The following is a 26,648-nucleotide window of genomic DNA, read 5'->3' on the forward strand; positions in this document are numbered from 1 at the left end:
TCTTAAGGATTTAAAGTCTGGTTAACTAAAATGTCTAAAAGAGATTCCACAAATGCAAAATACTGCAGCCAAATACTTCACTGACAATCAAATTCAGTTGAGATTCAGTCTTTTTTCAGTCTCAGCTTAAGCAAAATTGGGAGAAATTACATTTTGTCGCAGTGACAAAAACGTTGCAACAAAAAGTATGTACCAAAAATTACAGCTCAATCTTAAAACTTAACATGTTAGTTTATTGTTGCATGTACATAGCTTAGATCAACAGGATAGAAGTACATTTTCTAAACCACAATGATACGGGGTTTGTTGCACAAAGCATACCATTGGGATGTTTTTCATTTCTGTGGCTGCTAAAAATAGAACAGCTCCAAAGAATGTTTTCTTTTCAATAGCCTCTCCAAGTTACAGATCATAAATGAGCAAAAAACTCAAATGAACAAAAAACTCAAATTAATAGGAATATTTCATTTCTTCCGCTGCACTCATATTTAATATAGATATCTTTTATGCAGAATATTGAATATAGAAACTTTTTCTAGGATTTTGTTATAATTTACATTTAAGTTTACATGGAAACAATTAACTTAAAGCACGGATGACATTTTCGGGCAGCAGAGAGGTGTCTGCCAAATTATAACAATATGAAAAGCAAATAGGGAACTCCAGTGGGCAGAATATGCGACTGGAAAGGAAGTGCCACTTTTTACAGTTGTAAACAACAAAGCATGTTCTTTACAGGGTACAGAAACACAAACGTTTTTCTTATACAATACAAATATCTTAATCACAAGAGAAGCACAAACGATAGCCTTTCTTACTATACAGAGAAGAATTTAGTATTATTTTAAGTACTGCATATGTTAAAGCTGGAGCTATACAAGCAATTTGGAATTCAATAGTATTACAAACATACTGCAAAGAGCTTTGAAAACTGGCACAAACTATCTGTAAATTTTCAAATGTGCATGCATTACCTTCAAAACTGTAAGAAACTGCTATATATAGAAATAAGATTGGAGCTCATCACAGAAACATTTACCCACTTTCCATTCATTCCTATAGGATTTGAAGCGTATTTATCAGTAAGTGTGGGAGTTCACATATAAATACACTTCTAACAATCCCATAGAAATGAATGGATAGTGGGTGAATTACGTGTGAAAAGCCGAGAGGCCAAAATGGACCATCCTGGCCTTCAATCCAAATGTATAGTACTACCTGCAGTTCAGGCCATTCTGTGAGTGATCCACCATAACCTACAATGGGTCGGATTTTTACCAGGTGTGGTTGACGGTTTTACAGTTATAAATCACTGTAATAATAGACTGCTTATGACTGCAGGGATAAAGCTGTGTGAAAACACAATCACTTTTAATGCATATTTAAATAAACTTGTTACTACTCGGTTTACTCCACTGAAATAACACCATGCCCCGGTTTTATCCAGAACCGGTTTGAGAAGTACATGAATGTAATTTACAATCAGCAAAAGCTACATCAACTCTTTAGCTCCTGCCAACTTTCTGCATGAACAGGCCTGTGCCTGTGCATTGTAAGAACCGAGGTTTTTCTACAGTTGGAAAATGTTGATTGATGGAAGGGGGAAAAAAAAAAAAAACAACCTAATCAGCAAGGGTAAAAGTAGAGTACAATTATAAAATATTTCTAGCTTAAAATTAAGCTCTCCAAAAGACGTCACCATCAATTAACTTACACAGACTGTAAATTGAGTCTGCAAGGTATAGATACAAATCGTTCTTAGCAGAAACCAGAGGCAAAACAACAGAGCATTTCTTAAAGAGATACTGACACCAGAAAATAACCTTTTTTATATCCATCATAACATTATCTTTGAACGCTATTTATAAGTTTGCAATAAAAGTATTTGCCTGATGCTTTTACGTTATCTTTCTTACCCCTGTGTTCCTCTTTGCGGGGGCTGCCATATCAACTTGACGTATATGTAACTTTATAGTAGATTAATATTTTGAAAAGAAAAGTTTTAGTGTCAGTATTACTTTAAAGCAGTCAAGCAGCAACCAATTCATGCCAACTTGCTCCAGAGAGCAACATATATGAGGAACTGAAATGTACATGCAGTCAACTAAAAAGCCTACAACATAATAGTTCAGAGATTTCTTAAATGTAGACTACCAGCAAGGGTACTGTAAAATTTACAACAATCATTCCTGCACTATTTAGCTCAGACAAATGCTGATTGTAGTTACAATAGATGCTTTATGCAAATGATTTTCACAGAGCATTATTATTCAAATAATGCTAATACTATATAAATACAAGCACCATATAAAACACAAGGGTCAGTAGCTGGCAACTGCTAGGAAGTATTTTACAGCACTTCATTTATGGATCCCTAATGCCCCAAATTAGGGCAATGTATTGTTCTTGCAGTGCAGGTTTAGATACAACTTGCAGCAGCTGGAGAGCCTACATAAAACAGAGGCCAAACAAATCCATAAGGTTTTCTCACATTTAAGCTTCTGGAATTCAAGGTATGATGAAACTGCTCATGTTTCAACATGTTCTAAAAATGTGATCTTTGGAATGTTAACAGTCTGAATGCAAGACATTAAAACAATTTTCAAAACAAATTTCCACACTGCATTGTCTCAGTTGCTTTGTTTCACACTTGTTGATGAAAAGAAGGCTGTACATTTTTCCCTGGATTGTTCTGCAATTTATTTTGCAAGTAACATTTGTAATTGTGTATAGAAAAATCACTCAAAATTGGGAATTCTAACTGGAAAATATTTAAGGGGTTGTTCAACCTGAAACACCTTTTTTCCATTCAAATGGTTTCAGATTGTTCGCCAAAAATAAAGACTTTTTCCAACAACTTTCTATTTGTGATCGTTTTTCTAATATTGCAGTACAGGTACGTGATCTGTTATCCAGAATGCCCGGGACCTGTGGCTTTCGGTGTAACAGATCTTTCCGTAAATTGGATCTTCATACCATTAAGTCTTCTAGAAAATCATTTAAACATTAAATAAACCCAATAGGCTGGCTTTGGCTTCAATAAGGATTAATTACATTTTAGTTTGGAGAACAAGAAACTGTATTATTATTACAGAGAAAAGGGAAATCATTTTGTAAATTTGGATTATTTGTATAAAATGGGATTTATGGGTGCCTTTCCGCAATTGAGAACTTTCTGAATAATGAGTTTCCGGATAACGGATACCATACCTGTATAAAGTTTCATTTTTCAGCTTAACTTCTAAAGCAGCTCTAGGTGGGGGGTCTCCAACTCCAACTTTTTAAATTGATACACTTAGTTGTTACATTTCTTATCTTTAGCCCTGCTGAGCAAAATCTCTAAACTTCATTAAAAGCAGCTGTTAGAACGGATACAATAGTTGCTAATAGTCCACAGATACTGCTGAGAAATGTATCAACTACATGCAGCTATTCCCGTGAACCATGACATACATACAAGAGACCTGAAACATTGTGTGCCCAAAGAATATCAGCAATCACCTTGAAAATTCTGTGAAGTAAATTAAATCAACTGCAGGCTTGTCCGAACTAGCAGAAAGGGGAGGTATTGTTTTAGTATGTCAGTTTAAATTTGGATTTCAGAGAATTTTTATCAGTTATAAAGCCATAAGTAGTGGCAAAGTAATGTTTAGCATGAATAGCGTTTGTGCAGAATATGCAATCTGCCTGGTTTTTAAAAAAAAAAAAAAAAATGGCAGCATTAAAGGAGAAATAAACCCCCATTAATCAAAAATCCCCATCCCTTTCCCACCATTGCCTCCTCTCTGCTTTCTCCCTCCATAGTACCGGACTTGAAAAAGTGCCCCTGGCATTAACGTTGGCATATTCATGGAGAGTAAAGCAGCAGAGCTCTTGGCCGCCATCTTCAGCTTGTTTGGATCCTCCTCTTTTCCTTTCGGAGCTTTCCTGCGCATGCGCAGTATGCACGAATACTAGACTGGCCCCAAATGCGCATGTGCGGAAAACTCAGGCAGGCATTGCGATAATTGAGCCAAATTATGTTCTACACAGCTTAACTGCAATATACTGTGTAACTTGAACCTTTTCTCCTTTGAATAGCTGCCCCCATAGCTACACAGCAGTTTATTTATATAAACAATAGTAGTGTTTCTGAAACAAACACAGCAGTTTTACCGGTGCAGGGCAACACTCCATTATATTTGTATTACTTTAAAACAATAAAAAATTTTGATGTTAGTGTTCCTTTAAACAGTCGATATATGCTGCTAGTTAAAAAGCCAGAAATGCGTTTAACAAACTAGTGACTGAAAGCAATATTACGTACCGTGTTTTTTAAAAAAAATTTATTTAGCATTTCCCACTCCAGGAACCCTGACTGACTGACTGACTGACTATGTAGCTTTTATTAAAGGAACAGTAACACCAACAAATGAAAGTGGTATAAAGGAAAGTACAATATAATGTACTGCTGCACTGCACTGGTAAAACTGTGTGTGTAGTTGTTTTAGAAGCACAACTACGGCATAACCAAGCTGATGTGTAGCCAACGGGGCAGCCATTCAAGCACAGGATACACAGTATATAACAGATAAGCTCTGAAGAATCCCATTGTATACTACAGAGCTTATTCATTATACTCTGTGTATCCTGTGCATTTTCTCCTTTTTCAGCTTTAAATTGCATCTCCCATCGCTACACAGCAGCTTATTTATATAAACTAAAGCAGTGTTTCTGAAGCAAATACACCAGTTTTACCAGTGTAGGGCAACAGTACATTAGACTGTAATTCCTTTAAAACGCTAATTTTTTTGATGTTACTGTTCTTTTAAGGCTGAGTGTCTCACAGTGTGCATTCTTTGCCAAATATTTCTGCAGAAGGAGAACCAACCAAAATTGTCACCTCTAATTCACTTGAATGGGTATCGCCTGTCAGTGGGTTATTTTTTTGACCAGCAACAGTAATCCTTCACACCAGGTCAGACTTGATTTTCAAACCCATACATACTCTTAAAAACAGTTACAAAAATTGTCACTCAATATTAGGTGAGCAATGAAAGCGACTCCAAAATTTGTATAGCAGATCAGCGCCTAATGCAACAGAGAAGAAAAAACAAAAAACAAAAATAGTTCATTGTGTTTGGATAATTAGACGGCACCCAGTGTCAAAATCCACTTTTACAAAAGCATACTCTCCCTTTAAATCTTCCGATATCAGTGATAGCATGCACAAAAATACCCCTTTATATCCAGTTAGTTTAATGAAAGTGACTGGTCGTACCTAACAATTGGCACCCCTAGTTGCACTTCAACACAAATGCAATACATGCATCCTGGCATGTTCAGCATGCATTGATAGAAGCCCATTCAAACTTCTATTTAAAAGTGTAAGAGCTATAATCATCATCAATTTATATAGCTCCAGCAAATTATGCAGTGTTTTTCCTTAATTGTAATAAACAGAGGTCTTAATGTAACAAGGATTACTGAGTAAAAATGGGATCAGAGGGCCCTACTTAGGGTTAGGTTACATAAAATATAAGGAAGATAAAAATAATTGGTGATTTATGAGAAGTATGTGTCTGATCAGTCAAGATACATTAAATATATTTCCATAAACAGGTGGGCCTTCAGGGAGTATTTGACATTTTGAAAAGAAGGGGAGAGTCTGATAACTCAAGGCAGAGTTCCAGAGACAGACAGGAGCAAGATAGAAGTCCTGACTGGAAATGGGATGAAGTGAGGAAAAAAGAAGCAAAATCACAAACAGGGCGTAAGTTCCATGAAGAAGTATATTTTGAGACCAGATCTGAGATACAGGGAATGGATTTAATTGTAAAGAGCCTTGAATATGAGTTTTAGTGATTTGAATTTGATTCAAGAGATTAGAAGCCAATGGGGTAAATTTATCAAAGAGTGAAGTTCCGCCACTAGAGTGAAATTCCGCAGCTATCAATTCATTTCTATGGGATTTTGAAAGGTGTATTTATTAATGGGTGAAAGTTCACCCTTTGATAAATACGCCTATAAAAATCCCATAGAAATGAATGGAGAGTGGCGGAATTTCACTATTAACTTCACTCTTTGATAAATATACCCCAGTGATGGAATATGCAAAAGGGAGCGGTTGATGTGAAGCTGTGAGATAGATGTACATACATCATGCACATTCAGAAATTCCTCAAAGAATCACGATATACATAAATAGGTCCCAAAAAGTGAACTTTAAATAGAGGTAAATTGAAAACAAGTTAGTTTCTACATAGTAGAAAAAATGAAGGAAGCCCATAAAACAGTAGGGCATACAACTCTAGGGAATAAGAATATGCTATGTTTGAGTGCTTCTTGGAGCAAAGCCAGCAGCACATTCCTTCCTCAGTGCCTCTCTTAATGGAGAAATGCCACAATAATGTTATTCTTCCTACATACTCTATTGTGTAGGTGGCATATGTTCTTTCCTTGTTACAACATTTGCTCTAACTTTACCATATAAAATCCTGTATTGATACAAAAATATGCTAAATAATACATTTGAAAACCTACGCCATTTTCTGCTAACTCAGGCTATAAGTTAGTTTGCTTTTCATTGTGATATTTGATACAGTTTGGGCTTAATTCTACAGTAATGAGACTTTGAAAGTGCAAGATACTTTTTATTTTCCCAGTATATTTCATTTTTAATGCCAAAGCATAATGAGGATGAATCAAAAAAAGTTGAGCCATGTTCGTATTGGACTGCTATTCATTTTATATATTTTATATGTACTGTACAAAGCCTTGCAAAAATATTCACACCTGTGATCAGTTCTCCCACCTCCCACAAACCATACACTGACATTTCATATGTATATGTTTATTTTACTTTAATTGAAAAAATAAAATCCATACATGTGGTATGCATATCCCCACAATATTTTGTAAAGCCACCTGAAAGGGCACCCATCAGTTCCACTCCAGATGGTGGAAATAGTATTTTATGAAAAAAAAGCCCCCACTGTATGTGGTACAATGTGCTCTGCGAGTCTGTGTAAGCCTCCATGGTGGGGCGCCAAAATGCGTATAATAAGCAAGTGTCTTGGCTTGCTCAATATGTGTAAACAATTTCCATTCACATGCACATACTGAGTGAGCCAGGACTTCACATCCATCTGCACCTTTTGCAGAGGAAACACATTTTAAGTGATAGGTGACATTTAGAAGCAGCCATAAAAACTTTAAGTCTGACAATTTAGGACCTTCGGCCTATTCTTCTAAGCAAATATGCTCTAGGTAGTTTAGGTTATCTGAAAGACCATGTGCACCTCAACTTTCTAATAGGACCAAATATTTTTAACTGGATTAAGATCAGGTCTTTGGCTGGGCCATTGCAGGACAGAACACATTTGTTCTTGAGACCCTTAATTTTGGCCCTAAGTTTGGGATCATTAGACTGCTGAAACATGAACTTTCAGTCAACAGGTTCTCTTGCAATATTGTTGTGCATTTTGCAGCATCCATACTTCCCTCTGGTTAAATACGTAGCCCATCCCATGCTGATGAAAAGCAGACACTAAAGTATCAACACCATACCTGAATTATAGGCATTGTTCATTTTACGACACATATCTCTTGAATTGTTATTGTCTTCAGACCACAAAAACTTTTCCTACAAAGTATCTGGCACAATATAATTATATTACCCTATCTAAAGGCAATAATTACCAGAGTTTGTACTCCTGGAATATATAAGTTTTATCACTTTCTGACACTAGTCAAAAACAAACTAGATTTTATCCTTTATTGGATTTTCTGTGTTTAATCAATGCATAAAGAGCAATTCAAATTGATGAGGTAAAATGATGAGACATCACAGGGCAAAAATGAAACAGGTTATTGGCAAGGATAATTCCCTATAATCTTTAAACTCTAATTAATAAATAGAGCTTTTCTTAATTTATCCTCACATCTTAATTCCAGGCAATGAAAAATGTTTTTTTAAATCATAAAAAGTTAAAACCAGGTTATATTTGTTATTTCCTAGTAAGGTTTTAGTCTAAGGACAAATTTTAATTTCAGGAGCGAGTATCTGTGGCTAAAGTCTTTGTAATTATTGTAAATTGGGTCATCATTAAGTAAAATAAAAGCAATTATCATTTCCGTCTGATACATGGGTGTGAAAACACCCATAGGAAGGCAGATCTGCATTTTAGCAGAATGACAATGATCTAGTACTATAAATATTGAAACACTTTGAGTACTGGCTGACATAATAAAAGATGTTTACTGAAGATTGTTTTGGAATACCAAATGATGCTGAAAAACTGCCAAAGCCAGATGTTTCAGGCAGCAGTAGTGAAAAATTGTGTATTCACTGAGCAATGGAGCACACATAAATAAAGCCCTAAGCATTGCTTCGTAAAGATGATTAGAAAAAGTTTAGTACTATGATTTTAAAATTAAAGGTAAACCATAACACTAAGGGGCACATTTACTAAGCTCGAGTGAAGGATTCGAAGTAAAAAAAACTTCGAATTTCGAAGGTTATTTCGGGTACTTCGACCATCGAATAGGCTACTTCAACCTTCGAATAGGCTACTTCGACCTTCGAATCGAACGATTCGACTATTCGATAGTCGAAGTACTGTCTTTTTAAAAAAAACTTTGACTACCTACTTCGCCACTTTAAACCTACCGAGCTTCAATGTTAGCCTATGGGGACCTTCCCCATAAATTTGCAAGGCTTTTTCTGATTGAAGGAAAATCCTTCAATCGATGGATTAAAAAAAAAAAAAACTTGATCATCCTAAAGAGAATAACTGTGCTTAAGTACGGTACCAACACAGCCCTCTGGGTTATATGAGACACATAAATGTGTCTTTTACTCCCATGTTTCTTAGAAACAGTCACTCACTGATCAGGTGATCAGTGAGTGACACTCTGAACATTAAAAAACAGAGGCTCCAGGTAAAATATTAAGTAAGGCAATACCAACTAATAAGTAATCAGATGAGATTCTTTACTAGGTACTTTTTTAGATATAAATTATCTGTTGGTTGAGTATTGGTTTTGAAGGGACGGTTTCATTGGCACTAGCTTTATTGTACAGCACTCTGTTTACAATTAGCACTACATAAACAAATATATACACACATTGTTGGTTTTTCTTTTGTGATCACTCAGTTATATACCCTCAGGTCTTGACATATGGAACTAAAACAATGCTACATTTGGTAAACATACTTTTACATAACAAAATAGCAAAATCCTAGCCAAGGCTCAAAAAGGGTTTCAGTGAGACTGGGGCAGTTCTGCAATTACTTAAACATGATGTATTTTGTGCATTTGTGACTAGTAGGTGAGCAACATGAGAATGATCGGACAAAGTACTATCTTTACACACTCCCACATAAGCCTTCTTCAAAATTACCAGTAGCTTGCAAGGGGAGTGTACTGTGTAATCATAGCACACTATTTGAGTACATTTCATTTTAGATAGTCTTTGGTTATGTACACAACTAATTTTCTCTCTTGCTTGACACCCAGTGCACCAGTAAACATTTATCTACATAGAAAGAAAGCACATTTTATTTCAGTTCAACATTTCCATTTGAAATATGTCAGTTTCCGGTAATCAAAAGACAGGTAATCCGGTTCAAATATTTTTGGAAGACTGAATGCCTTTTAGAATATGTGAGCGTTAAAAGCAGAAAATTTACAGTGGCATTTAAATGTCAAATATATGACTGCACATTTAACACACTAAACTAAACACATGAATTTTTTTTTTTATAATGCATTTTTACAAAATTGTAAGTTAATTTAAAAACACCATGATTATTTGGAAATATGGACAGCCCTTCAGAAAACTAGGCAGTCCAGATAAAAACCAGACAGATGGCAACTCTAAGGTAAGCATGTGTGTAACTTTGGAATTGTAAGTCAGTATATGGAGAAACATGCAAGCAATAATTCAGCAAAAACCCAACTGCCATTCGGACTGAACATAAAGAAATTCGGTTTTTGATACAATTTTTATGTGCAGCATGCCAAATAAGACTAACTGCTTTTAATTCTATATTGTCTGCTGCAAAACGGGATCTCATCCATTGTAAAAAAAAAAAAAAAAATAAAGAAAAATAGTATTTATATTTTAATTTTGTGAAGCAAATGGGAAATATTCTCACACTTTTCCTGCAGAGAAGTCTGCTGCATGAAGTTATAAATGACCATTTGAAATTGTAGAGCATTTGCTGGAAATACTTTAAAAAATTGATCAGAATTCAGCTGAAAAAAAACCCATTACCTTTCATTTACCTTTTCTGTATAATGTAAACAGTGATGCAATTGGCATTAATTTTGTATTTGTGTGCTTTTTGTGATTTATTAAAATTGCATCTGGTTGCTAGGGTCCATTTTACCCAGGCAAACAAGCATTGTTTTCAATAACAGATTGAAGGATGAAAGGATGAGTGTCTGAATAGAAAAATAAGCAATAAAAATTAACAACAACACTGTAAAATTAACAGAGAAATAGTTGTTTGGCTGGAAAGAGATAGAAGGGAACGGTAAATAATTCAAAACCCATAAAAACTGAAGACCAGTTGAACAGTTGCTAAGTATAGGTTGTTCTATAAAATACTAAATAAAATAAACCTATGCTTATTTCTACATTCTCTCTTCTATTCAGTTTACCTGTCTAAATCTACCAATTCATGAAGACACATTATCAAAAGAAAACACATTAAACAGGACTATTGGTTAAACGGAACAGCTGTGAGTTTTTTTTTCCCACTGGTTTATTTCAGCCAGCACAACAGCTGCTGAAACAACCCACCTGTTTCCCATCAGTTTATTAGAAACTGCTTCACATAGCTAATATAGATTGCACTCTGTCTGAAATAACTATTTTGTGCAGTTTTGGATAACTGCAAGTACCACCAGTGTTTGGAGGTTCCTAAAGCTAACCATACATGGGCCAATAAAAGCTGCCAACAGACTGAGTTGGCAGCTTATTGGCCCATGTTTGGGACCCTCTGACTGGCTTCCCTTGATCGATATCTGGCCGCGAGTCGGGCAGATGTTGATTGGGCAGGGCTAAAAATCCCTTCGGATCTCGGACTGCATCTGCTCGTTGATACGGTCCTGCGATCATTCTGCCCATTATGATCCGATCGTTGGGCCCTAAGTGGCCGTATCCGGGAGAGATCCATTCCTTTGGCTCTCTTTGTGTATGGCCACCTTAAAGTGTACCTGTCACCCAGACACAAAAATCTGTATAATAAAAGTCCTTTTCAAATTAAACATGAAATCCAATTTCTATTTTTTATTAAAGCATTCTTAGCTGCTGTAAGCTCATTTAAAAATCTCAGATGTCAATCAAATATTGTCTGCCCCTCCTCTATGCCATGGGCATAGAGGCGGGCAGACAATTACTTTCACTTTCCATTCAGCACTTCCTAGATGTCACTGCTCTCCCCACATTACCCCCGTTCTCTTTACCAGTTAATTGTGTAGCCAGGGCATGGGAATGGACAACGGGAACCCCATTCTGGTGCACAAACAAGATTCTGAGATGATGCAAGGCTTTCCTTAAAAACAATGTCCACAAAATGGCTGCTGCCTACTTGCTATCATTTTGAATTCCCAGACTGAAGGAAACAAGATTCAAATCATTTAAACAGTGTAATTAAAGTTCAATTTGCTTGACTAATGTGATAAAAAAGGATTTTGAATAATTTTTTTGGGTGACGGGTCCCCTTTAAGAAAAGCAGTAGACAGATTTTGGTGCCGATGTACTGGCAAAAATACACCAAAGTTCTTTAAGGCTGTTGATCCAGCAACATTATAAAAGAAACATTCCTTTCAAATCTGATCTACTGTTCCAGATAGAAACATAGCTTTTACAAGATTAAAATACTGCCATGCCAAAATTCCCTGATCATTTGTTTTGATACACAGAGGATTATTAGTTAATCGTTTTACTACAACTGCTTTAGCCATAAGGATAACAATCCTTTAAACTCTCTAGTGATTAGGCTCTGCAGTTGCTGCAATATATCTAACATCAATAATAGTAATGCACAAATAAAAGGTCAAATAAGACCTGCTCTTTGGCAATGTCAACAAATATGTGGATTCTTCCCCCTGATATGCCTACCGAAGGTGGCTAATACTGGGTTAATCCAATTGTCAGGCTTTAGGGCCAAATGACCAAAATACAGCAACCGGAATAGGGGTCCTCAAACCTGAAAACCAAACCTGTACGATAGACATCTGAACAATTTTTGACTAGATATCGGTCGGGTAGCCTCATCGAAGGGCCATATACATGGGCAGATAAGCTGCTGACATGGTCTAAAGGACTCAACCCAACAGCTTAAATCGGTTAGTGTATGGCCACCTTCAGAGTGTAAGATCCCACCTGCCCCACATTTGTGGGTTTTGCGTTTGAAGCTCACACTTTGTGAATACTCACTGGCAGATGTAGATGCAGTTGCTCTCAATGCTCATCAGTGTTCTATCCAAAGGCCTTGTCTGACATAAGCCATAAAGATTGAGCGTCAAAAAACAGAAATGGACCAGAAAGCGAAAGCATTTCTATGTTTCAGAAATCTTGTATTCAGTTTGCTCCAGTTACAGACTAAACCATATATGCAGCTCATAAGTCTTACCCCACTGTATCAGTGTAGCCTTTTTCTTTAAATGGAATCTTTAAATCAAATTCTTACCTCTTAATTATTATGAGTCACAATTGGCACCTAGAAGGTCAACTTTCCCCTTCCTCCTACAAAAGAAGACATGAGAACTATTAGCAGTCCACTAATTCGCTGCCTGCAGCAACAAAAGAAACAAATATGCTTGTTACCATAAATTAGTCTACTCCTATTTATTATCAAATGTATCCATACTCTTGGAGTATTGAAAATAATTTGTTATAAAAATAACAATTATGCATAAAGGAAAAAAAATGTAACATTGCAAACTGACTTCTGAATATTTGCTTTAAAATTTAAAAATGTTAAATAAAAATAGCTAGTTTTGACTCAAAATATTGGATTTACATTTGAACTGATTTTATGGGAATCTAGACAGCTGTAATTATGTCACTCAAGAAGATATTCACAATAATTTCTCATTCTGTTAAAACGAATGTATGTAAAGCACATCTGTCTGAAATTATACATATTCATTAAGGATGATGGCAGCTACTGAACTACACTGAAAATGCCTGGAGCAAATGAATGGCCATTAAATATGGGTATAAACCTTTGTTTAGGGCTTACAAATGTTTCATTAATATAAAGAATGGCTTTGTAACCCATTTTATAAAGCTTTAATTGCATCCATTTCCATTCTGAAACAGTTAGCTCATGGAAAGCCAGAAGCACAGCACTTGAGTCCTCAACAGCTAGGACAAAACATTTCCATAATTTGCACCCTCAATATAGGATAAAACTGAACAAAGGAACAATGTCTTTCATTTCCTTTTCTGTTTTCATAAGTATTTATTTTTTCCCAGTTCATGAAATTCTTTTCTTTACAGCCCCACTCTACATTATAATTACATTTTACACAATATGCAAGTTACAAAACAGCTATTGGACATGGAAATGTTAACCATGACATAATCAGTAAGTGGTAGCCTTAGTTTTTGTTTAAACATAATTACGTTTGGTTACCCACACCAAAAGAATGCTATGTGGATAGAATGTCTAGAGCAAGTAAAACATTAGCTTCTAGGTCGCAGCACTGAGCATGTTGTATGTCATATTTGACAACATTTATGCCTCAAACAATATATTAGAATATATTTTAAAAAGTAATACGCTTGTATTTTGAAAAAGGTCCAGTCACATTCCCTTCTTGCATATGGGGTATTAGAAGTGTTGTAGCTACCATCTTTCAAATATGTGTTCCTGTCATGCTTTATAAGGGAGATTCTATCTTTATGAGACAACAAATCAGCCATGGAAAAAATCAAGAGGATCAGTACCAAACATCAATGTGTTTCCCTCAATGCCATAGATCTTGAAACACAAACCAGCATGTGCTAAAATCAGGCCACAGCAGCGCTTCTCTCCACCTGATTAAAAACAGCAGGTGGAGGGAATTGTTTAAACACAGTGTGTGCCCTTGCCCTAGGTTTTATTTGTGGATTCCACAAATTTAGACATGCTTCTATACAATACTGTTGTGGTGCTCAACAATAGCTGAGGTAACCTCAGATTGTTCTTTTTGATGTGGTACTTTGTTTATATAATTTTCTGCACACTGATCTTGTCCTTAGCCTATTTGGAGGGCTTTGGAAGGTGCAATATAGCGCCCTTTCAAACATTCTGAATTAGAAACAAGATTCTCAGATAATTCAGTACAATCTTATAGCTTTCAATAATAGTCTTATTGAAAGCTATAAGAGCACAATTATAAGCACAAATGAAGTGCCATATCAGATGCAAATTGCAACTTTTTTCTACCAACAATGAGTTTTCCCCCACAAAATATTGTGGGTGGGGGGGGGTGAGTTCCACTTGGAGCAGTAGTTGAAGTGTCAAAATGCATGCATCTGCTCTTTAAAGGAATTGTTAAGTATCAAAATAAAAATGGGGTAAATAGAAACGCTGTGAAAAATAAAAAATGTTTGTAATATAATTAGCCAAAAATGTCATCTATAAACGCAGTAGTGTCAATATGTCTAACATAACAGAACACTACTTCCTGCTTTTCAGCTCTCTTGGTTTCCATTGATTGGTTACCAGGCAGTACTAATCTGTGACTTCAGGGGGCCACATGGGCCATAACTGTTTGCTTTTAAATCTGAGCTGAATGCCGAGGATAAAACTCACTGAAAAGTTATATCCCATGTGGGCCCCCTTCAAGTCGCTGACTAACTCAGAGTTAAAGAGCTGAAAGTAGGAAGTTGTATTTTGTTCTGTTCAACATCCACTCCCATCAACCTTTATACTTCAGCCTTTATAGATTCATTTTGTGCAACCTATATATTTAGCCAGTTAAAGAAAGAGGATATTACCATTTATAAAATAAAACACTATAGTCAACAGTAAAATGGTCTTTGTAACAACCAGGCCAAATGTTATGTTGTCCTAACTAACTATACTTTATTTGTACCTTTACCCTAATGAGACGATCATAATACTAAAGAAGCCCCAAAACAGTTAAAGGGGACCTGTCACCCAAAAAAATTAATTATTCATAATCCTATTTTATCACATCAGTCAAGCAAAATGAACTTTCATTACACTGTATAAATTATTTGAATCTGGTTTCCTCCAGTCTGGGAACTCATAATTATAGCAAGCAGGCAGGGGCAATTTTGTGGACACTTATTAAGACAAGCCTTACATCATCTCAGAATCATGTTTGTGCACCAGAATGGGGGGCTGATGTCCATCCCCATGCACTGGCTACACAATTAAACTGTGAAGAGAATGGGGGAATGTGGGGAGAGCAGTGACATCTAGGAAGTGCTGAATGGAAAGTGAAAGTAATTGTCTGCCCCGCCTCTATGCCCAGGGCATAGAGGAGGGACAGACAATATTTGATTGACAGCGGAGATGTTTAAATGAGCTTACAACAGCTATGAATGCTTTAATAAAAAATAGAAATTGGATTTCATGTTTAATTTGAAAAGGACTTTTATTATACAGCTTTTTGTGTCTGGTTGACAGGTCCACTTTAAAACAGTTAACATTTGTAGGTTTTAGGGTTTTTGATACAGAAATTAAATACTTCAGTTGTTTTGGTGAAAAACAATGGATGGAAATGCTTGAGGCCCAGAAACATGAAGGAGCAGGTGTTCGAGCTGTAGATTTCTCTTGGCATCTGTATGCAGTCTAGCAACTTTTACTAAAGCCTACAGTATAGTTTAGAAATATCATATTTCCAATGTATCTCAATGATGAAACACACAAAACACTTATAAAAACTACAAACATTTAATTATCCATACCACACAAGACTTCAAGTTCACATTTTCTAAACATACTCAATAATAATTCAATGATGAATTAGAGGAAAAGCTAATATTTATAAATGGAGACGTCTGTATCTGTCAAGTCTGTAGTTCAAATAGAGTTTATATGTTAATGACATTAAATTTTGTCTGATAGTTGCGACTGCTAAAAAAATATGCAATTACAGCAATACCACTATTCCCATAATGTGAAAGCTTGCATACACTGACATAAAGCAAGAGATTATACTTACCATACAAAAAAAATCAGGATTTAGTTCAATCACAGCTCATTTCAAATAAGAAGGGTGCCAATTTGTTACAAGCGCTAAAACACACATTGTAAATAATATATAGTGAATAAAGTACCCCCTCTTGTAAAATATAAGGATATTCTAAGTTACCGAGGAGTTTCATGTCCATATAAAAACACAAGGCCGAAGGCCGAGTGTTTTTATACAGGTCATGGAACTCCGAGGTAACTTCTAATATCCTCATATTTTGCAACTGGGGGTACTTATTTATTATAATACACAAGGTTTAGGGAGTCATGTGACAGAAATGACATCAGAACTCACCGTTTATAACTGATGACATCAGAACTCACCGTTTATAAGGATATAATTTACAAGATATTCATGGCTTTTGTGTATTATAAAATGATAACATACTACTCTGTAGTCAACCCATACGTAGCTACCACATTTAGCTCTCCATGCAAACATGTAAGGACAGTTTTGGCTTTTTACATTCAAAGTGCATGAACTATTTGTACCTAGTCACTTGGTGTTGAACAGAGATACAGGGGGAGGCAGAAAACTGTACTTTTAAAGGGCAATTATGTACACTGAAAACAGCCTATATACAACCAGATGCACACAGTCCACACTCAACAGTAGCTGAAAAGAAAGGCTTTAGTTGCCTTTAAAGGAACAGTAACACCGAAAAATGTACATGTTTTAAAGTAATGAAACTGTACTGATATATGAAACTAACATATTCCACCTTGCTTTACAAAGATTATACATCATTCGAATCGCGCTTTGTTACAGCTTACAATCTACGTTCCATATCAAACATACAATATTTCTAGTTCCATGCTAATATTTTAGTCACACAAAATACGTCAAGGTGACTCATATAAACTAACACAATCCATATTGTTCATATTATAGTGCAGAATGTAAAAGGTAAAATGTTGCTCACTTTCTATCCAGGAAGTTGCGAGCTGTGTGTAAATCAGCACAACATTTCTTTTATTGGGTCAGTCCCAGTGTAGGTTAGCTAGTCCTTATATGACAGCAACTGCAGGGAACAACATTGAATAAATATATACATTAAATATGACTTGGCTGTAAAGATATAAAAGCAAATGCTGTGCATTTAGATACTAGTTGTAGAGTGCATTTAAGATGTAGTGTTCCAGGAACTCCACTGTAGTGAGTGTGGCAGCAACCGATAACATTATAATATAGTCTTACACTGCAATATGCAGGTCACAAAAGCCTCTGTGTTTCTTGGCTGTGCCAGGCAGAGCACAATAAGGGAAAAAAGTCCCTAAATCAGACAACTAATGAGAGCATGTGATTCATTACAGTTTGGATGGGAGGGAGGAAAAGGAGCAGCGAACTCCAACCTAGAAAATCAGTGACATAAAAAAAAAGCATACTTATTACCTTTTCCTCTATCCCAGTTCAAAAACAGTGAGACGCTCCAAGCACAAACAACTGCCAACTGCCAATGTATAAACAAGGAAGCTGCTGGGAAATAGGAAGAATCCCTTAACTTCATGGTTCTATTTTGTTAGGGTTAGAAAATCCTATCAATTACACCTGAAAGTGCATGTATAGAGAAACAGCAAGAGTTTAAACTAAATTGAAAAATGAACACATCATCAAGAAAGAAGATAGAACACACTTTATTATTAACAATATTTTGAATCAAAAAAACTGCAGTCATTTAGTCGTGCTCGGAAAGAAAAGAAAGTTGTATGACAGAGAATGAGGCTGCTTGAGAATACCAGCCTCGACAACGTGAACCAGATGTGTCACAAGTAGTTTTGGGTGTAGCTTGGAGTGGACTACTGGATTAACGTTCACACTTCCAAGTCTCCGATTCTAATGGGAGCCAATAACTGGCAAAAATAGTAAATCAGGTTATTAACCTGATCATAGTGAGACTGTACATTAAACAAAAGTTAAGAATACACTACAATTCTTTATCCCCAGACAAGGAGTTCAACATTCCAAGATGCATATTAGCTACTAATACATTACAAACAATGGGCGGTGAATTTCCTTAATCCTGAACACAATTTTTTTTAGCACAGTACAAATCATCTCCTGGGAGTTCCTCTAGAAAAACAGTAGCTCAGAAAGTCCCCGAGGCCTTCCCACATTTACTCTAAAGGAAGCACCAGGTCAGATTTAATGTCATGATCATTAAGATTCGGCAGTAATAAACATTTAACACATTACAGTGACCGTTGTTTTCAAATGGTAAATTTGTAACCTTTGACTTCAGTTAGCTACACTGGTAGACCCCAAAATCATGATATGGCGGAGCCCCAGAATAGGATGTCCACTTACCGTACTACATTTCATAAATGTTGAAATCAGACTTTATAACTTTACATTATTTGATGAGAACTCTGCGGCTAGCCTTTATCAAACCTTTCAAAACAAAGAACATAACATGGATGTTTGAAGACATATTTGCTCCAAAAAATCCAATCAGAGAGTAAATCACAGCGTAGTCAAACAGCTCTAGAGTTTAGTTTTTTTTTTTTTGGAGCAAAACATCAAACATATATACACTTTGACCAATTATGTAATAGTCCCTGCACCCATGTGACTTACTTTGACTGGAGTAACAGATACTGTTTGTTGGAGAGTCTACATTTAAAAGAGATGCTACACTAGGAATAATGAATTATTTTAATTAAATACATCTGACTCCTTGTAACTTTAATTTCAAAGAACAAAACAGATTCAGATTTTATTCATGACAGTCTGTTTTGTATTCCCAAACATTTTTGTAGCACTTTACAACTAAAAATGAGAACTATATACATTTTAAACACTTTTGTTACGGTATTTTTTTCAAATTGCAATACTTTCATTTTTGGGCATATGCTTGCCAAACTCCTTGGTGATCCTATGTCGCTTCAGCAATCTGTGTGGAAAACTCTGGCAGCTATATTTACAATGTTTTACCCTAGTTGTTAAGTAGATATGGAGGAAAGCAGGATGTAAATTGTAAGGATTGAAGTGATTTTTTTAATAGCTTTCCAAATCAGTTGTTTTTGCACATACATTAAATAAAGCTTTGATAGACTTCTGAAAGAAGTTCTCTTTTTCGTTGACTTTTTTACTGCAATGGAATTTAGGCAGATTTATAATGCTTGGGTTGTCATAAATTTCCCATAAATTTGAATGAGCAGAAAATGCTCAAAAATTTGCTGGTAGCTACAGCAAATGAAGGGCAAAAATCGGGTGGCAATAAATAGGTTAAACATGGAAGCAGCCAAAGCTGAGGCAGTAGGTCAGGAATTTTGTGCTGATACTTATACTACAGTGAATGACAGATTTTTTTTTATGGACAAGAACACATATTGGCAGTCAACGCCTATTGAAAAACCCAGGGTCAGGGCCTCAGCTAACACAGATTTCTCTGGTAACAGAAGCAATAGTGAATTTTATCTATGCTACAAAGAACAGGGAGTAGGGCTATCCATCAAGGCATGACCACAACCCATACTTAAGAGGGGGTGCTATCATTTACAGGGAAATGTGCAACCTTTAGAAGGTGAATAGGAAGAACAGCACCAGAAAGTACCACAAAGAAAATAAAGTTTCAGTGCCTAATAAATTTACAGGAGTGAGTAACGAAATATGTATTGCTACTATTCACTAAAAATCAACTTTTTTTTTTACTTGTGAAAAACTCTTCACAAGTAAAAGCTGCCGAGGTCCTATAGCACACAAAATTATTTATATCAAAGGATATATATCCCAAGGCTTGTTTTCAGTAAAAAATATTATTAGTATTCAAAATTTAAAAAGTTTAAGATACATACTGACCCCACATGGCCCACCCCACGCGTTTCGTAGATAGAGACACCTGTGACTAAGTGCCGGAGGGTACGAAACACGTGGGGTGGGCCATGTGGGGTCAGTATGCATCATAAACTTTTTAAATACTAATACATTTTTTTTACTGAAAACAAGCCTTGGGATATATATCCTTTGATATAAATAATTTTGTGTGTGGAGTGCCCTTGGAACCAGGGCTTGTCCCTCTGGCTATTTCTATAGATATACGGAAATCAGGTGTATGGACTCCTAGTTACAAAACTATTTGAGGTCCTATAGCAGTCAATGGGAGCTGTGCCGATTTTATTGAAACTATTTTTAACCAATTAGAACTTTCATCGGTTTTCTGAATGTTTTCGCTAGTAACTATCTATATCTAGTACATTGTCCAGCTATTTTTTTTTTTTTTTTTTTATCAGGGGAGTGTGTCTGGGGTGGGGGTTTTGGCTGAATCCCAAAATAGTGGATTTGGTGCATCCCTAATTCATATGTTTTATCACCAACAATTTACACTGGCAACAATAGTAAGGTATGTTCATGAGGTTTGTCACTCACGAGAAGCAATTACTCCCACAGTTAACAAGTCATCCCGTGTGCCATAAAAGGAATTCTAAAGGTGCCAAAAGGCGGTACAAAAAAACCCAAAAACTGGCCTTTTCACTCTACCGCGCATGTTTCTGCCCTGGGATAGCAAATAAAGAAGAAGAGAAACCGCTCCATGGTGCTCGCTGGTGGGTGCAGTTTTCTACTGATTGGAGCACTAGCCTGGGGTATCAAGTGAATGCACCCACTGGGGGTGCAGGATTTATTGGCAACCCAAATGATTATGATTTTCCTTCTCCTTTACACCTGTATAAATGCAGAGTTGCTTAGCTGGGTTAGTAAAAGCCACCTCACACCACTTCAGATCCTTTTCTATGCAAACTTGCCTGCAAAAGCATGTGCAACTGAAGTGGATCCAGACCAGGCTTCAACTACACATGCTTCATGTCGGAGATCAGTTAATGCATGCAACATGCTTGCTTCAATTAACATATAAGTGTAAACATAAAAATATGTGCCCTGCAGCAAGAGGTGGTTTATTTTGTCAATCACTTTAGGTGCAAGTAACAAAACATCCAAGCACCCTGCCATTTCTGACCATTAGAATTGCTATGGATTAAACTGCTTAAGGCCAATGCATGTTTGTGTGATTATTTGATTCATATACACACACACTCTTTTTACTGGTCAGCAGCAGCAGGGTATTTCAGACATTTCAACACAGGTGACAAAACGACCCATTAGTCACTGCTCTTAAAGGAAAAGTAACATCAAAAAAATGTTTACAAAATGTTGTTAGTATACATCGAAAAAAAACACAAAGACAAATTAAACTTTAAAATTGCAAAGCCTTTATTAAGAAATAACTTACCGAAACTCCGCTTGTACTTTTCAGAAAAGGTGACTCGGCGATGATCCATCGTGCGCAGCTCGATTTCTCCTCCCTGCCTACCTCCTATAAGGAAGGCAGGGAGGAGAAATCTAGCACCGCACAATGGATTGCCCGATCGCTTTCTGAAGAGGAGCACAAGCAGAGTTTCGGTAGATTATTTCTTAATAAAGACTGTGATTTTAAAGTTGAATTTGTATTTTTTTTTTTTTAGATGTATACAAACACATTTTTTTACATTTTTTAATGTTCCTGGTCCTTTAAGCAAGCTATATGCCACTCTTAAATATTAAAGGAAAACTACACCCCCCAAACAATGTATTATAAAAAGATATTGCATAAAACAGCTCATAGGTAAAATCCTGCTTCATGCAAATAAACCATTTTCATAATAATATACTTTTCTAGTAGTATGTGTCATTGGGTAATCATAAATAGAAAATTGCCATTTTAAAAAATAAGGGCCGCCCCCTGGGATCGTAGGATTCACTGTACTCACAAACATACCAACAAACCATACATGTTAGGTCACATGAGCCAATTAACAGACAGAGTTGTGTCTTTTGCTTCCACACTTCTTCCTGTTACAGTTAGAGTTGTAGTATTTCTGGTCAGGTGATCTCTGAGACAGCACAGAGACCATCACAAAATGGTGGCTCAAGGCAAGAGATGTAAAATGGCAATATTTACTTAAATATATATTCCAGTTTGGTAAGATTCTTTAATATGATATGAACTATCTGTTGCTTAAGTGTTCATTTTGGGGGTATAGTTTTCCTTTAACATCACATTTTTGTTATGGTGCTTTAAAATGTGATCAGTTGGATTTCATGATGGGAAAAATATAGTAACAGCATGACTTTTTTTCAGTTCTGGAGTTAAACTACAGTGTGTCTTTAAATGCTTTTAAAATCATAGCGGATTTAAAATTCAAGTCATATTTTCTCAGTCTCAACAGTTCAGTTTCCTAGGTTCTTAATTCTAAACAGTGTGGGGTTGTGATAAGATGTGTTAGAATCCAGTCTAGCACCTTTTTTTATACAATTGAACATACAGGGATGTTCCCCAATGAAACCAGTCTGAGAAAAGAAAAATTAACATTTTAGGTATTCTGTGGGGATAAATAAAGCAGAAGCAGATCTCAACAGGGCATTCACTGCATGCAAAAAGGAACTCCAATTCCCTCCAACACTGCAAAAACACTTAGGCAGTAGAAGTGACCTTTGTGCGTATGCTTGTTGATGCTACAAATTTGACAGGGAAAGAAGACTGCAAGCTCTATGGGGGCAATGGCTGATGTCAATGATTAGTCGTCTCTGTAAAGCACTGCTTTATATTATATAATGCACGATGATGGAGAGCTCGACCCAATCCCAAAAATAACACTTGTTGAAAGTGCAGGGTGCTTACCCAGAAGACCCTTCCCTTGCATTAGGGTCAGGAGAGTAATTGCCAAAAAATCCGGATGCACACCTTTTTGTTAAAGTTGTATCAAAAGTGGTTTATTAAGTATATATACATCACAAAAGGGCAAAGTTTTGGACAACCCCCCCCCCCCCCCCAATTCTTTGTGTGACACAACATGCTTTATATCACATAGGCATTATATATAAGATAAGCCCAATAAGCAATCTACTTTCCTAAATGCAAAACTGAAAATCCACTTAATAGTGATATATTTAAAAGTAGTAATAGTCCGCATCTTACATTTTTAGTATGTTAAAATGAATGTGATAAGCACATGGGTTATTGTCATTAACTTTGAAGCACTCAGTAGATTTCTATTACTTTAATTACCGGTATGGGATCAGATATCTGGGAACCGGTTAAACTTAAAATTACTGGAAGGCCGGAGGAGAAGAAAGACTAAAGCTGTGGGCGTCCCCACCGACCCCTAGACCCCACTAGACCACCAGGGAGAGTCGCTATATTTCTGTGACATCTCCTTTGTTCAAGCCATGATACATATGCACAAATGTGTTGTAGGTGTGATCAGGCTTTGCTGGATCCCCATTCTTTAAATAAAACCGGGTCGCTCACTCAAACCTGATTGTCATCTCGTTGACTGAAAACACCAGACACTGATTTCACCTTCAAATTATATAATAATCCTAAATATACTTTTGCCACACGCAGAAATGTTATTGGATCAATTTTTTTTTAATAAATACATGACCAAATATAATCATTTTTGTTTAATTTATTTTACTAGGTGTTCTTCGTCTATTTTTCGGACTTGATGTTTTAGGTCATATTCATATAAAATATAGAAAATTTTAAAGTGTTCACATTGTATATGCACAGGATCAAGGTTTATGCATATAACAAATAATACCAAACTACTTTTAGGGTCCTTGCTGTTATCATACTAAATTGTGAGGCAACTTCCAGAAACTGTATTACCATATAATTTTATATACTCTCAAAATTCCTTTTAGCTCAGTTAGCTGCCAGACATCTGGTTTCCATATGTTACATTTTCTGTACATATTGTTATAGTATGGTCTGTTTTATCTCATTGAAATAACTTCAGTGATAAACACTTACTCTGAGGGACCAGGCAAATGTATGATATGTGAAATATCCATTGCATTTCCCAGGAGAGACAAATTCCAGACATTTAACCACTTGCTTATTAATAGATATTCATCCACAGTTAAAACACGCAACATATCACAAATATTGCTCTTATTCTCTACACAAATCACATATATATCTAAATTGGGACCATTTTATACATATGATTTGTAGAAAACGCCATTTTCACAAAACTTTAAAAAAGAAAAATTTAAATAAAAAAAAAAACCCTAAAAATGAATGTGGCTAAAATGCCATATTTTATATACTGAACTTATTGTGCAGCCTAAAGTTTCAGCTTCTCAATAAGCAATTATCCAAGAATTCAAACTTGTCACAGGGGGTCACCATTCTGGAAAGTGTCTGTGACACTCACATGCTCAGTTGGCTCTGAGCAGCTGTTGAGAAGCTAAGCTTAGGGGTCATCATAAATTATCAAGCAAAAAATAAGGTTAGCCTGTAATATAAGCAGATGTTACAAGGCTGATTATTAAATTCTGATGCTAATTGCACTGGTTTCTGTGCTGCCATGTAGTAATTATCTGTATTAATGACTAATCAGCCTTACACTGTGACATTTATATTCCACGTATACTATATATTTTGCTTCGGTCATTTCTAGCCTACTTCTTTAGTTAGGCTTTAGTTCTCCTTTAAGATCATATAAATGTGTTACTGTCAGTTACTTACACAGCCCTCTATTCTTTTGGTTTCCAAATGGACTTCAAGAAAATGCACCATGTTGCATCTAAAAAAACACGATGAAAAATGAATGGAATAAAACACGACTCTGAACAACCAGACAAAACAATAACGGACTCCATTGGCCAATGCGTTTTGGTGCCCTCACACCTACATCTCAAATGTGCATCAAATGCTAATGCATTCACACCCTTGTGTGAAAGCCCTTACGGTTGCCACTTGACTTACCCAGGCAATAAGAATAAGATTTGATTCAAATGTTATCACTGAGAATTGACGTAGAAAGACAATGTTGCAAAGGGTTTTACTGAAACAACCACAGCTTTTTACAGGCCTGTAGGACATCACTCTACAGCAGGACTGTGCAACCATGGCCCACTCCTGTAAGCAAATAGTTTTGCAATATTTGGGAGAGTTACACCCTTGCACAGAAACAGAAATGGGGGAAAAAAAGAGAAGGACAATGACAGAAAAACTGGTAAAGTAATTAGTGAATTGCAGAAGAAGAAAAGAAGACCGAAAAAAGAGTGAAAAAGGTTTGGGATCCTGTCTGTACATAAATATGGTAAGGAGGCTGTTTTACCTACAAGAATATACATATGCAAGTGCAGCAGCACCCCCATATTTGTACAGAGTGTGGTAATTTAAAAAGGGGGAGGGGCATATAACAAATCTCACTAAAAGTGGCTCTGAAACAACTAAGTACAAGTACATACAGCCCTCCCGTATGACAACACATGAGTAACATCATATTTTGACACTGTTCTCAATGCAAACCCCCTTTATACATAGTTGCACATCTTGCTAAAAACATAATGCTCTGTGAGCAATGGGAATGGCCTGTGTACACATTTATTAGTTCTCTAAAAAATGCTACCTCCTGTGCCAAATAACTAATAATACACTGAGGGACTGAAAGCAGCTGAGAGGATTGTTTTGCTACATCCTCCCAGCATTACAACTTGACGTCTTCAAAACACACATTACCCAAATTTATAAAAATGGAAAGTGAACCCTGTAATCTTGCTTTCAGCCTGTCAGGCAAGTTAATGTCCATTAGCACAAACAGATTCGTGTGTTATCACTGAAGTCAATGCATCATTGGTACTTGTCACAAAATAATGAGGGAGTTTAACACCGCAATTAAGTGTAAATTTGCAGTTTGTACTGTAGTTCTCAGCTGCAACCCTTCATGCAGAAAATACTAGCGAAATACATGACAAGCCAGGACTGTACATTTACTGCTAAAAATTAAGAACAGCCTTGAACTATTGCACTGAACTATACACAAACACAATATAAAGTTAGATCCATAGACCTGACAATCTTTTAAATGCGAGGCTCTGTACACAACCACAGTGGATTTGAAATGAAGCAAGTCTGGACTGAAGTGCACACTTTCAACTTTAATTCAAGGGGTTTACCACAATATGGAATGTGGCGTTTTTAGATTACAGATATAGGTTGAGTGCAGAGGTCCTCTTATTTTTGTCTATATGAATTTATGGGTATAGCCTCAATGTCTCAAATATAGTGATAATGGCATAAGATCATTTAATACTTTTATTTTATTTTTTTTACCTTTACCTTTTTTTAAAAATATCATTTGCAGTCAAGTGCCGCCTAACGTCTGAAACTTGTGTTGAGGTCAGGTGACTAACTAGGCCATTGTAGAATATTGTACTTCTTTGCCATCAAATGCTCTTGACTTATTGCCAAAATGGCCAATAAAGTACCATCAGTTTTGCAGCATTTGGTTGAAACTAAGCCAATAGCATTGTTCTATCCATTTCACAATTATAATGAAACTCAGTAGAGGCAATGCTTTGGCATGGGAATATATGCAAATGGAACTGGGTCCTATAACAGAATACTACCTGCCTCCACTGAAATGATATGATTAAGGGCTCATGTG

At 36.1% G+C, this 26,648-nt stretch overlaps 1 protein-coding gene across 14 annotated transcripts in view; it reads right to left on the reverse strand.

Moving 5' to 3' along the window:
- Positions 1-26,648, reverse strand: part of plxnb2.S (plexin B2 S homeolog) — a 106,984-nt gene that overhangs the window by 59,477 nt on the left and 20,859 nt on the right. For 3 of the 14 annotated variants that reach the window (XM_041588522.1, XM_018255830.2, XM_018255828.2), the window contains 2 exons: positions 12,687-12,742; positions 12,434-12,492 (listed from right to left, as the gene is read on the reverse strand). The exons of 2 other annotated variants lie outside the window; for them this stretch is intronic. In XM_041588522.1, the coding sequence (XP_041444456.1) occupies positions 12,434-12,468 (35 nt within the window). In that variant the 5' untranslated portion in view covers positions 12,469-12,492; positions 12,687-12,742. Of the gene's footprint in view, positions 1-12,433; positions 12,493-12,686; positions 12,743-17,134; positions 17,234-17,604; positions 17,689-24,721; positions 24,780-26,648 lie in introns of those variants that run through there. 9 more of the 14 variants (XM_041588521.1, XM_018255827.2, XM_018255835.2 and 6 more) reach the window with 7 other exon arrangements.

Source organism: Xenopus laevis, chromosome 3S (assembly GCF_017654675.1).
Source record: "Xenopus laevis strain J_2021 chromosome 3S, Xenopus_laevis_v10.1, whole genome shotgun sequence".
Taxonomy (NCBI): domain Eukaryota; kingdom Metazoa; phylum Chordata; class Amphibia; order Anura; family Pipidae; genus Xenopus; species Xenopus laevis.